General features: G+C 40.1%; 1 protein-coding gene and 1 pseudogene across 5 annotated transcripts in view; one reads left to right on the top strand and one right to left on the bottom strand.

Annotated features, from left to right (window-relative positions):
* The window catches only part of DPY19L4 (dpy-19 like 4), a 61,054-nt gene extending 47,269 nt beyond the window's left edge, over positions 1-13,785 (bottom strand). Inside the window, exons 1-2 of one of the 5 annotated variants that reach the window (XM_067017128.1) lie at positions 13,648-13,785; positions 7,891-8,001 (exon numbers count right to left, since the gene is read on the bottom strand). In XM_067017128.1, the coding sequence (XP_066873229.1) occupies positions 7,891-8,001; positions 13,648-13,663 (127 nt within the window). In that variant the 5' untranslated portion in view covers positions 13,664-13,785. The remainder of the gene's footprint in view (positions 1-7,890; positions 8,002-13,647) is intronic. The other 4 variants (XM_067017127.1, XM_067017130.1, XM_059042876.2 and 1 more) reach the window with 4 other exon arrangements.
* Positions 4,901-5,987, top strand: LOC131743903 (nucleosome assembly protein 1-like 1 pseudogene; annotated as a pseudogene).
* Positions 13,786-14,384: the final 599 nt, after the last annotated feature.

Below are 14,384 nucleotides of genomic sequence, written 5' to 3'. Positions count from 1 at the left end.
ATTATATTCAAAGTGCTTGAAAGACACTACCCAATAAATCAAACATTAGAATCAGGGAATTCCCTGGATGCCCAGTGGTTAGGACTCTGCACGTTCACTGCCAAGGGTGCAGATTCAATCCCTGGTCAGGGAACTAAGATCCCACAAGCCTTGCAGTGTAGTCAAACAATAAAAATAAATAAATAAACAAAATAAAAATTAAAAAAAATAATCAGCATGACACAATTGCTTTAAAATTACTGCTTTCCAACTGACAAAGGATTAATCTCCAAAATATACAAGCAGCTCATGCAGCTGAATGTCAAAAAAATAAACAACCCAATCCAAAAATGGGCAGAAGACCTAAATAGACACTTCTCCAAAGAAGATATACACATTGCCAACAAACACATTAAAGGACGCTCAACATCACCAATCATTAAAGAAATGAAAATCAAAACTACAATGAGGTATCACTTCACACCAGTCAGAATGGCCATCATCAAAAAATCTACAAACAGTAAATGTTGGAGAGAGTGTGGAGAAAAGGGAACCCTCCTGCACTGCTGGTGGGAATGTAAATTGATACAATCACTATGGAAAACAGTATGGAGGTTCCTTAAAAAACTAAAAATACAACTACCATATGACCCAGCAATCCCACTACTGGGCATATACCCTGAGAAAACCATAATTCAAAAGAGACATGTACCACAATGTTCACTGCAGCTCCATTTACAATAGCCAAGACATGGAAGCAACCTAAGTGTCCATCGACAGATGAATGGATAAAGATGTGGCACATATATACAGTGGAATATTACTCAGCCATAAAAAGAAATGAAATTGAGTTATTTGTAGTGAGGTGGATGGACCTAGAGTCTGTCATACAGAGTGAAGTAAGTCAGAAAGAGAAAAACAAATACCATATGCTAACACATATATATGGAATCTGAAAAAAAAAAATGGTTCTGAAGAACCCAGGGGCAGGACAGGAATATAAAGATGCAGACATGGAGAATGGACTTGAGGACATGGGGAGGGCAAGGGTAAGCTGGGACGAAGTGAGAGAGTGGCATGGACATATATACACTACCAAACGTAAAATAGATAGCTAGTGGGAAGCAGCCATATAGCACAGGGAGATCAGCTCGGTGCTTTGTGACCACCTAGAGGGGTGGGATAGGGAGAGTGGGAGAGAGACGCTAGAGGGAGGGGATATGGGGATATATGTGTACATATAGCTGATTCACTTGTTATACAGCAGAAACTAACACAACATTGTAAAGCAATTATACTCCAATAAAAATGTTAAATAAATAAATAAATAAATAAAATCACTGCTTCCAATAGTACGTGTAAAGCATTTGGCCTGGCACATAGTAAGAGATCAGTAAATACTATCAATAGGTATTATTACTGGGCTACAGAAGCATACTTGCAAAAATATATGACAGTTAATTAAAGCAATGTTGACACAATGTAAACTATAAACAGACTAATAATAAAACTCACCTACCATGGCAATTTGGTAAAAGTGCTACAAAGTTTCTAAATATGTATCTTTTCCTGTTTTTTTTTAAATTAAGTCTTGGACAATGACAAATTAATCCTAATTATCAAGAGCTATTATAAAAAACATATTCATGGGCTTCCCTGGTGGCGCAGTGGTTGAGAATCCGCCTGCCGATGCGGGAGACACGGGTTCGTGCCCTGGTCCGGGAAGATCCCACATGCCGCGGAGCAACTGAGCCCGTGAGCCATGGCCGCTAGGCCTGCGCATCCGGAGCCTGTGCTCCGCAACGGGAGAGGCCACAACAGTGAGAGGCCCGCATACCGCAAAAAAAAAAAAAAAAAAAAAATATTCAACCAAATCTTATATATAAATGCCTTGCCTTAGTGCTATTTTGTTTTTCAAAGATTTTGTAAAGAGTCAAAGCTGGAATCAAGCTATCAGTGTTTGGTATAAGTATATATATTTTAGACAAAATAAAGAGCTCTGGGCCCTGGAAATTATTTATTAAAAATTATCACGGGGGACTTCCCTGGTGGCACAGTGGTTAAGAACCCATTTGCCAATGCAGGGGACAGGGGTTCGATCCCTGGTCTGGGAAGATCCCACATGCCGCGGAGCACCTAAGCCCGCATGCCATGACTACGGAGCCCGTGTGCCGCAACTACTAAAGCCTGTGCACCTAGAGCCCATGCTCCTCAACAAGAGAAGCCACCACAATGAGAAGCCCATGCACCACAACGAAGAGTAGCCCCCGCTCGCCGCAACTAGAGAAAGCCCACATGTAGCAACAAAGATCCAATGCAGCCAAAAATAAATAAACAAATAATAAGTAAATTTATTTTAAAAAATTATCATGGGCATTCCCTGGTGGCCTAATGGTTAGGATTCCAGGCTTCCACTGCCGTGGCCCAACCAGTATTCAATCCCTGGTCGGGGAACTGAGAGCCGGCAAGCCACATGGCCAAAAGAAAATCGTAGGATTCAGTTTCATAAAAAGTAAAAAAAAAGAAAAGAAAAAAGTATAAATACATTGAAAAAAATATAAGCAGTACTTGCCAAAATTTTAAGAATAGTTATTATCTACTGGAATTATACATATATTTTTATTATACTTATCTCTATTTTCACATTTCCTACCCTAAAAATATATTTTTGTAATCAGGGGAAAATACTATTTTATAGAAGCTATCTCTAAATTGTTTAAATACCTTTATTATACTGTATTTTCCAAAATGTTTTAAATGATCACTCTTACTAGTCAGCTTTGCTGTAGTAAAAAAGTGACCCCCATATTACCAGAGGCTTACAGAACAAATATTTAATTCTCATTCATGTTACTGTGGGTTTTGGGTCAGCAGTCACTCTCCACTCAATTCCAGACTTCAGATTAGCTGTGGCTCTTCTTGTATCTTCAGAATTCCAGAATGGGATCAGTCCCTATTTGAGACATGCTGCTCTCATTACAGAGGAAAAGAGCAGGAGAACAGGCAAAAACATACAATGCCTCTTACAATTTCTGGTCAGAACTAGTACACTGCTACTTCCACTCACATTCCATTGGCCCAGGAAAGTCACATGGATAAACCTGACAACGGGGTAGGGAAGTATACTCCACTTCAGAGAGGCAATCCAAATCACATGGTAATGGGAAGGAATGTATAATCCACTTTCGGGTCAGGGAGAAAACATTTGGGAACAATAGACGGATCCACCAGGGTTTGCCCCATTAGTCACAAATGTCTACTTCCCTCCCAAAGGCAAAACACACTCACTCCTCAAGAAAGATACCCTTAGAGCAGCTTACTCAGCCTGCTTTCTGCATGTAGAAAGTTAGGGACTCATACATCATTTTAAGACATGAATAGCTGTGTCCTTCTTAATCTAGGCTGGCAGTTCTTTTGACAGTATGTCTCTCTCAAAGCTTAGCCAGCAATTCTCCTAGGTTTTTACCTAAGAGAAATAAAAATAGATGTCCACAAAAAGATTCGTACAAGTATTCATAGCAGCCTTATTCATAATAGCAGAATACTGGAAATTACTCAAATGTCCAACAAGAAAAGCAGGAACACTTACAGCAAGACAAATGAATCTCAAAATGATTATATTTTTAAAGGATAACATATTGAGCTAAGTGAAAGAATCCAGGCACAAGGACATATATGTTATATGACTCCATTTATATGAAATTCTATAACATGCAAAGTTAATCAATATTGAAAAATATCAGAAGAGTGGTTGTTTTGGGGGGTACAGGGAAAATCTACTGGAAAGGGACACAAAAGATCTTTCTGGGATAAGGAAAATGTTATGTATCTTAGTTGTAGTCAAGTACCAGAACTCATTTAATTAAATACCTATGATTCTGTGCATTTTTTTTTTAAGCAGAGTTTTCTTTTCTTTCTTTTTATTTATTTATTTATTTATTTTTGGCTGCATTGGGTCTTCATTGCTGTGCACAAGCTTTCTCTAGTTGTGGCGAGCAGGGACTACTCTTTGTTGCGGTGCACGGGCTTCTCATTGCGGTGGCTTCTCTTGTTGTGGAGCACGGGCTCTAGGCTGCAGGGTTCAGTAGTTGTGGCACACGGGCCCAGTAGTTGTGACTCGTGGGCTCTAGAGCACAGGCTCGGTAATTGTGGCGCATGGGCTTGGCTGCTCCGCGGCATGTGGTATCTTCCCGAACCGGGGCTTGAACCCGTGTCCCCTGCATTGGCAGGCTGATTCTTAACCACTGCGCCACCAGGGAAGCCCTGATTCTGTGCATTTTATAATATGTTAGCTATAACTTAATTTTTAAAAATTAAATCATTCACTTTTGCAAAGAAAAGAACAATTTTGTTGGCTTTTTACCTACTTGATTCCAGTCAACTCCATACTCCAATAACTATACCCACAATTTTTCTTCTAGATATGCCTCTCTCAAAGATTTAACTACAAGTATTTTGAGCTTATGAAGCTTTGTTTATTTGTCACATAAAGCCACACCCTTTGTTCTTTTTCCCTGAGTGCTTTATTCAACTGAAAGGAGTTAGTAGGAGCTACTTTAATCCATTCATACACTTTAACAAACTATGTGACAGTCATGCCCTTGATTTGGGCGTTGCCCTAAGGATTCATCTTAATCAGCCCTTGTTACTTAAAGTATTTCTCAATTTTATTGAATATTTTTTGCTAGTTGAAGACAAACAATACTAATTTCAACACTACAAGCCACAGAAATTTTGGATTCCTATTTTCCTCTTCATTCCTGATTGCAAATGGGCCAATTCTGTTCTAATGTATCTCCTTCCTGTAATCAAAAGGAGCTGATAGCTTCTGCTCCTCCCACCGCCGCCCTGAGTCACTGCCTGCACAGCTCTGGCCGCCTGGCTCCCCCTGCTAGCCACTGATATTTGGCATTCATACAACATGGCAGACATCGACAACTTGTCTAGGGTAGTTAAAAGATGTGTGAATGCTCTCAAAAACCTTCAAGTTAAATATGCACAGATAGAAGCCAAGTTCTAAGAGGAAGTTCACGATCTTGAAAGAAAGTATGCTGTTCTCTATCAGTCTCTATTTGATAAGCGATTTGAGATCATTAATGCCATTTATGAACCTAAAGAAAAAGAATGTGAATGCAAACCAGATGAGGAAGATAAAATTTCAGAGGAGCTAAAATAAAAGGCCAAGATTGTGATGAGAAAAAGGATGAAGAAAAAGAAGACCCCAGGGGAATTCCTGAATTTTGGCTGACCGTGTTTAAGAATGTTGACTTGCTCAGTGATATGGTTCAGGAACATGATGAACCTATTCTGAAGCACTTGAAAGATATTAAAGTGAAGTTCTCATATGCTGGTCAGCCTATGAGTTTTGTCTTAAATTTCACTTTGAACCCAATGAATATTTCACAAATGAAGGGTTGACAAAGACATATAGGATGAGGTCCGAACCAGATCATTCTGATCATTTTTCTTTTGATGGACCAGAAATTATGGGTTGTACAGTGTGCCAGATAGTTGGAAAGGGAAGAATGTCACTTTGAAAACCATTAAGAAGAAACAGAAACACAAGGGATGTGGAACAATTCGTACTGTGACCAAAAAAGTTTCTAATGACTCTTTCTTTAATTGTTTTGCCCCTCCTGAAGTTCCTGAGAGTGGAGATCTGGATGATGGCTGAAGCTATCCTTGCTGTGGACTTTGAAATTGGTCACTTTTTACGTGAGTGTATAATCCCAAGATCAGTGTTATACTTTACTGGAGAAGCTATTGAAGATGATGATGATGATTATGATGAAGAAGGTGAAGAAGCAAATGAGGAAGGGGAAAAAGAGGGAGATGAGGAAAATAATCCAGGCTATGACCCAAAGAAGGATCAAAACCCAGCAGAGTGCAAGCAGCAGTGAAGCAGGATGTATGTTGCCTTGAGGATAACTTGCACTGGTCTACCTTCTGCTTCCCTGGAAAGGATGAATTTACATCATTTGACAAGCCTATTTCAAGTTTTTTGTTGTTTGTTTGCTTGTTTTTGTTTTTTGCAGTCTAAAATAAAAATGTCAAAAAAAAAAAGCTGCTGATAATTAAGGTACTCTAGTAATATTGTTTGTGATCCTGTTACCTAAAATAATTTTAAAATTATTATTAAATAATATTATTAAAATAATATTATTAAATTTTTATTTGTATTAAAATTGCAACTATTCACAGGAAACAGTTTTATAAAATGTTTTGTCACGCATAGCTGATTATTTTCCAGCTCCCAAGTTTTCTTGTTGCTAACCTTTGAACTAGATCTGTAGGTGACTCACTGCCTTTATCTTATGTGAGCAAATTTATATAAATGGCCCCTGAACTCCCTATGGGAAAGAATCTATTTATGAAAGCTGTTCAGCTCCTAAGGATGGCATATTCACCAAAACCACTTTCAGATATGGTTCAGAAGGATAACAGAAACAGAAGGACCTCCAGAGGATGAAGCCAAGTACGACAAAGAACAATGAACTGGGAAACTACTTCCAAGGAAAACAACTAGGGCCTAATCAAGAAACATTCCCCAGAGGAGGAAGACCTCATATTTACCTAGGATTTCAAAATTGCTATGAACCAGTGGTTAATGTGTCTCTCACTCTTCCTCTTTCTGAATGCAAGCATTTATTTTGATATCCTATCCTCAACCAAAAGTGTATAATGGGAGAGGGGGCATGTGCTTTGCTAAGAAAAGCCTGCTTACAAGGTAGGCTCTTGGCAGGCATCTGGGAACCTGGATTTCAAAAGGGTTCCCACCATTTTCTAATGATTGGTTTATTGTGCCTAACTTATTTGTGCAAACAGTGTGGTTCATACCTACTGCTTTCCTTCTGGGAATCTAGAATTTTCCTATGCATTAAGCAGAGGCTACATGACCAGCCACCAGTAAAAACCCAGAGCAGAGTTGCTAATAAGCTTCCCAGGCAGACAAACCTACAAATGTCACAATTTGATGCTGAAGGAATTATGCATGTCCTATGTGACTTGGAGGCTTCTGCCTAGTTTCTTGCAGTCTTCAGCCAATGGGCCCTTTCCCTTTGCTGATTTTGTTTTATAGTGTTCACCATAATAAATTATAGCTGTGAATATGACTAAATTCTGAGACCTGTGACTCCTTCTAATCTCTGAACATGGGGGTGTTCTTGGGGACCCCTGACACAGAGCAGATAACTTGTCTTTTTAATTCATAGGTCTCTGGATTGAATGAGTCATAGCTGACCCTGATGAAGATAACAAGACCTTGGGCTTCAAGACTGATGCCCTAACTGGATAAGACTGAGTGTCTTCCTTGGGGTCAGGGAGGTACCAAGTATATTTTGTCTGAGGGAGACAAGTAAATATTTATGACCAAAAGGCCAGAATGTGGTAGACTTCTTATTCCCAACTATTTTGTCCTTTCCTATAAAAAGATTTTTCATCCCTGCCTATTACCATGTGACTTGCCATGCTTCCCTGTAGTCAGACTAAACTTCTCCATCCCACTGTCTAGACTGATTATATGACTGGGTTGGGCCAACAGAATGTGAGTACAAGTGACAGTGTGCCAGTTCAGCAGAAACTTTACGAGGTACTGCATGACTCTGCCTGTTCTCCTGCTCTTTTTCTCTGCCACAAGAAAAACACATCCCAAATAGGGATTATGCCTTCATGACATGAAGCTACATCAGCCAACCTACAGTCACAACATGTAATGTTGATCAGAAATAAATGTTTTTTGTAAGCCAGTGAGACTTAGGAATTGTTCTACAGCAAAACCTAATTAAAGTTGACCAATATCACCACATACTTGATTAAATGCTTATACATTTGAAATATTAATGTTACATTAATATATTACCTAACATAACTATTTTTGTAATAGCACAAAAACTCCAAATCTCTCTAACTTACGTTTTGGAACTCTTTCAGGAATTGCAGTATTGTTGATTTTCTCTTCTTTGGCAGATTCTTTATTTTCTGAAGACTTTGGCTTTTTTCTTTGGCGCAGTTCTATAGTTGGTCCTTAAAATATTTGAGAAGTTATTGCAGTGTATGTATCAAATTATTCTGTCTATATCTCGAACTGATTTACTTTTATTAAACTTAGGCAAAAGTCCCATGAAGAACTATTTGTACCAAAGATAACTTTCTTCATAATGATTTTAGCACTTCCCGCAAAACTTTCCTTTCCTACAAACAAAAAGACAATATAAGTTCTGCCTCCAACTTGTGCTTTCAGAGTCCTACTGATAAATTGAGCTCTTCTCCTGAGATGATGTTATTTTCAAAATATCCCCAAATAAGTAGACTCTTTTCCAGAATGACTAGAGAACAAAGTGTTATTTAATAACTTAGCTTATTATTCTAGTTACCTGAGAGTATAACATGCATCATTCATGAGTTAACAATTTTTTTAATAAAAATAAAATACATTGATCATAAAACTATACTTCACTTTTTAAAAACAAATTTTATTTACTTATTTATTTATTTTTGTCTGCATTGGGTCTTCGTTGCTGCACGTGGGTTTTCTCTAGTTGCGGTGAGCGGGGGCTACTCTCATTGCGATGGCTTCTTTGGTTGTGGAGCACAGGCTCTAGGCACGAGGGCTTCAGTAGTTGTAGCACATGGGCTCAGTAGTTGTGGCTCATGGGCTCTAGAGTGCAGCCTCAGCAGTAGTGGCTCACAGGCTTAGTTGCTCCACAGCATGTGGGATCTTCCCGGACCAGGGCTCGAACCCATGTCCCCTGCATTGGCAGGCGGATTCTTAACGACTGCGCCACCAGGGAAGTCCTTTACTTCATTATTTTAAATAATCCTGAAGGTTCTGGAGAATTTCACAGTGCTGTGGTATCATTATCATTCAACAGTCTTAGAGATTTAGGTATTGGAAAATAGGCTGAACCTATAAAAATCCCTATATTTGGGAAACTCACAGAAATTTTCCCAAAATTAGAGTATCTACTCTTTCTATACCCAATTAAAAAAATGTAATGCAGAAAGTACCTCCAAATCAGTAAACTAAATTCCAAATTAAACAGGAATTTACGATATTCAACTTAACTACTTTTCCTCCCTAGAGTTAATTATGAGGTAGACTATGTCATGTAGATATAGGATACTATGATGGGCTGTCAAGGTTTCAGGTGGCACAAGAACTTATCTCCTTCTAATAGAAGCAGAGAAGAGTTTTTTCTTTTCTTTTAGTAATGGCTTAAGGCTAGGGAAAATAAGCCTAAAAAGAGGAGTTAAAAAAGGAGAAATGAGCCAGCTCCTGTTGCTGATGATCAGATGGCGGATTCTCTAACTTTACTGTGGAAAATGAGTAAAATGGATTTTAAAGTAGCTTCAAAGTAAATTCACGTTTGCTAAAATATCTTTAAACACTGACACACTGAGGGAAAAAATACTGTATATTTAGTGGATTCTGTCTGACTAGTTAATTTTTAACCATTTCTATACTATATATCATTTATTTTATAATCATGTTAAGTAGTAAAGTCAGTGAATACATTAGAAAATGACATTATTAGAAAAGCCATACCATGGATATTGAGTATCTTTGCATACAAATCTGGGACAACTAATAAATATTATTATACTCCTTCTTCATGATGTCCTTTTAATTTTCCCCCACTATGGGTTAAAGCAAAAGTTAGAAGCATTCAACAAGAATGAAAATTTATGTAAAGCCAAATGAAGTCTTCAAATCCAAGTTATTATTTTAAATTTTATTTATAAAGAATACATGGAAAAAATATAACCACGAGACATATACTTAGTAGATACATGTGCATGATTAAACACATTAACAGTACTGGATTAAAAAAAATTTAATTGGGTAATTTCAGAAATCAAGTTAACGAATCTACTGAGGAAGTTAACAAATTATGTGACCAATGGGTTAGATGGGGCTTTTTTTATTAGACAGTCTAAAAGCACACATTTAAGATAAAGATAATTTGGGAAGGAAGGGGATATTCACATAAAAAAGTGTTCTTTAAAAAAGCTATCATTTTTCTTTTTAAAAGAATTTCTCTATAAAATAAATCACTTTACAAGGATTTAAATAAAGTGTTCTCTATGCACATAAATGGTTTTTTTGTTTTGTTTTGTTTTTGTTTTTGGCTGCACTGCGCAGCATGCAGGATCTTAGTCCCCTGAGCAGGGATGGAACCTGTGCCCCCTACAGTGGAAGCAGAGTCTTAACCATTGGACCACCAGGGAATTTAACAAAAATTTTGCACAGAACCCCATTATTTATGAAGTATATAGATCTTAATCAGTCATCTCTCAGGAATCTATATTAGCAATGTTTATCATACAAATAAATAATCTGTAAAGGATCTATAATACTGTATTTTCTTTATTATTATTTTTCTGGCCGTGCCTCACTGATTGGGGGATCTTAGTTCCCTGACCAGGGACTGAACCCGGGCCCTCCAAAGTGAAAGCGCAGAGTCCTAACCACTGGACTGCCAGGGAATTCCAATACTGTATTTTCTTGATTCTAAGAAGCCATATTATTTTAAGATACTATTTGATAAGTTTTTCAAAGGGAAAATTGGCACTACTATGTTAAATATGTGCATTGGTTTTAAGACATGGCAATTTCAGTGGCATTAAATTGTGGGAGCAAAAAGTACTACTTGGAAAATACAGTAACCTTTTTAACCAATCTCTTCAATCTTGTCCCTAAATTTTTTGCCTGTGACCATAAATCAAAACTAACTGGAGGGGCTTCCCTGGTGGCGCAGTGGTTGAGAGTCCGCCTGCAGATGCAGGGGACACGGGTTCAGGCCCCGGTCCGGGAAGATCCCACATGCCACGGAGCGGCTGGGCCCGTGAGCCATGGCCACTGAGCCTGCGCGTCCGGAGCCTGTGCTCCGCAATGGGAGAGGCCACAACAGTAAGAGGCCTGCGTACAGCAAAAAAAAAAAAAAAAAAAAAAACTGACTGGATGCAAACGTTACCTCATTTCCTTTATATTGATCTTTTAACTTCATAATTGATAAACAAAGCCCAGAATCTTTAGGTGGATAAGTAACAAAGGCCAAAGCTGTGGACAAACTAGATTATTAATCCTGATAGGAAAGCTCTGGGATAGAATTCAGGTTTCCTTTTCACTATCTTATACTTTTAGCATTGTAAAGAAAAAGTCAAAGTAGTAAATCAACTATATTTCAATTAAAAAAAAAAAAAGAGGGACTTCCCTGGTAGTACAGTGGTAAAGAATCCGCCTTCCAACGCAGGGGAAGCAGGTTCCATCCCTGATTGGGAAACTAGGATCCCACATGCCACGGGGCAACTAAGCCCGCACACCACAACTACTGAGCCCACGCACCCTGGAGCCCGTGCGACAACTAGAGAGAAAAGTCACACGCCACAACTAGAGAGAAGCCCGCACACTACAAAGAAAGATCCCGCATGCCTCAACGAAGACCCCACGTGCCGCAATTAAGACCCAACAGACAAAACAAAGGAAGAAGAAAAAAAAAGGAATCTGTCTATATCAAAAATAAAGAATAAAAGAAAAAGTGAAATAAAAGTGATAACATAGCCACAAAAATAACCTGCTATTTCAGTCCCCGGCCCGGTGATCTTCACATAAGATAGTTAACAGGGCTACAAATAGGCTTGCAAATGTCCATCTAGACTATACATAGCAACTTCCAAGTGAATTGTGATAGCTCAAGGCTATCTTTGCTCTAACATATCTTCCAGGAAACATAAATATAAATACCATGACCCTCTACAGCATCAAGAGAAGATGAGATTTCCCAAAGAGTATTTACTTAGAGAAAAGTGGGACAATGAAGAGGATCCAAGTGAATGTGAATGATAAGCAAAAAGCGATATAGAGAACATCTGGATACAAGTAAAATAGACTAGTCTAATTGTAACAGTGAATACAAATAACATGCATTTTGAAAAACAGTATAGAGTGCCTAATAAATGGAAAGTACTGAGAAAAATGCCTAGGACATAGACATGTTTACTATAAATATCATTCCTAGATTACAATAAATAAGAATTACTCACTCATTGTGGACTATTATATCCCAGTACCTAACACATTAGACAGTCAAATATTTATGGAATTAAAAAATTTGTTGAATAAACTTTAACAAAACTGCAATCCATTAATTGTTCCAAGATGTATTTCATTGCTTTGGATTATCTGTAATTCTACAAACAAAAATCATTTTTCATTTTATATCACAGAATTAAATTTCACAAACTTGTATGGTTTGTGAAACCGTAACTGGTTCTACATCATACCTCTTCGGTTAGGTATAACTATAACCTCTTAAAACAATTTCTCATTTGCATGATATATAATATTAAAGACGTTTAGTACTGCAGCATTAATTTTTTTATGCTTTAACTTAAGTGCTCATGGACCTACCCCTAGAGATTTGCAGTTAGTCAGAAAAGGAAAAAATATCAAAAAATGTATTACATATACTGCAACCAAAGATAAAACCAAGGCAACAAACAGAATTTCATTCTTCCTTACCAACTACAAAGTGTTTTGGTTTTGAAGCTGTTTTTAGGTAGAGTGTCTTAAATTTAGATCAGTTTTAACACAGAAAACTTAAGGAAGAGGAGGCAAATATGAAGCAAGAGGGAGCACAGGGACAGAGCAATAAAGTCACAGGGCAGCAAAAAATTCTTACAATTAATTTTTTTTTAATTGCTTTCCACTGAATTCCTGAAACTCCCTTCTTGCACTCTTGGTTCAGTAAGGCTTCAATCTAAATAGATCACATTCACAACCCCCCTCAATAAAGTAAAAAGTCATGTTTTCCAAAGGGATGAAAAATCTAACTGCTCAGTCAAGAGACACCATTATACCTATGCCTGAAAGTAGCATGCCTATCATGAAGATATCATGACACGAATGTTTCCTATAACATCTCTCACTAGCTAAGTTCCTCCCAACTCCCCATTTTTCTCTCATACCTATCGATTTCTATGAATTAATTTTCTTGGCATTGGCCCTGAAGGGGCATGAAAAGCTTTCTCCAGCCCACCCACTTTCACCCTGAAAGCACTCCTGGCTTCCGGATCCCCCCAAAACCACTTACATCCCTTCTCCCTTTGCCATCTCGCCCTAACCTGTAACTGAACTTGACCTTCTTCAGTTTCTGCTTGCCCTCCCAATCCACCTTACCACGTCTACCCCAAACCCTTGCCTCTGTTTGTCCCCTTGGCCTGCGGCTCCTCTCACCGGTGGTGACTTTGTATTTGTCAGAATCCACAGACCTCTGAAGAGCGCCCTCAGACTCAGGGGCATTTGGTTAAACAACTATCCCCCTCGAAAATGCACTCAGTACCTAAACCTACATCTTCTAAACCCAAGTATGTCCCCCACCCCATTACTCATCTGCTCACAGCCCTCCCTCTCCACCACTCCCCCCACGGGTTTTTCTCTTCCTTCCCAACTTCAAGCTCCACTTTTGCTTCCCACTAGAGCCGACACAACTTCGGGCTATTTACTCCGCTCCTTCTGAACTTCTCCACACACCTCCCCTCGCCACCCCGCTCTTTCCCGCCGGACCGCCGCGGCCGCCTGCAGCCCCGGCCTCCGAGGCCCTCGAGACCCCGCCCCTCTTTCCCGAGACCTCGGGCGACAGCAGGAGCCCTGGACCCCGGGGAGGTCACCTTCTTCCTCCGCCATCGTCCCCGCGGAGGCCGGGGCGCCCCTCCGGCTCCCGCGCGGCCCAGAGTCTCCCGCCCTCCGTGTTGCGGAACCCTTCGGCCTCCCCAGGCCCGCTCCCGGCCGCCGCGCCCCCACTTCCTGACCCGCCCCCCTCCGGTGTCGCGGCCAACCGCGTCCCCCAGGGCGGCCCTGGAACCAGAATGCCGGGAGCGGAGGGCGGCCGGAGCGTTTGGCGGGCGCGCCTGGTCCTGCGCGGGCCGGAAGGCGGCTCTACGAGGAGTGGCACCGCCCCTCGCTGGTGCTCCGAGCCCGCTCCCCCGCCTCCCCGCCCCTCACCAGAGGCGAGTGCGGGCGTCCCGCTGCAGCCCCTTCCCTCGCCCGTCCTCACCGTAAAGGTGGGCGCCCGAGCGGGCTTTCTGGGGCTTTTGTGGGTGGTCTCAGGTAGTCAGAATATCCAGATCCAGCCCGCATACCCGCCCTATTTTACAGAGGAAACTGAGGTGCAGCGAGTGTAAGTCACAAAGCTAGTCGGAGCCAGAACTGGAACCCAGGCGGCTCCTGCGTCCTCCGGGTGCTTTCAGAGCGAGGCAAAACCCTCTGGGTTGACGCGTTGGTTTAGTAAACCGCTAGACATCTACAGGAAAGAAGCTTGTACTTGGAACTTAGTGTTTTTAACCACCCAAACTGGTTAAACAAATGTATTTGCATGATATTATTTTGAAAACAGTAATACTTATGG

Source organism: Kogia breviceps, chromosome 17, assembly GCF_026419965.1.
Source record: "Kogia breviceps isolate mKogBre1 chromosome 17, mKogBre1 haplotype 1, whole genome shotgun sequence".
NCBI classification, from domain to species: Eukaryota; Metazoa; Chordata; class Mammalia; order Artiodactyla; family Physeteridae; genus Kogia; species Kogia breviceps.
The sequence above is the reverse complement of the archived record's forward strand: the minus strand, read 5'-3'. Positions and strand labels throughout refer to the sequence as shown.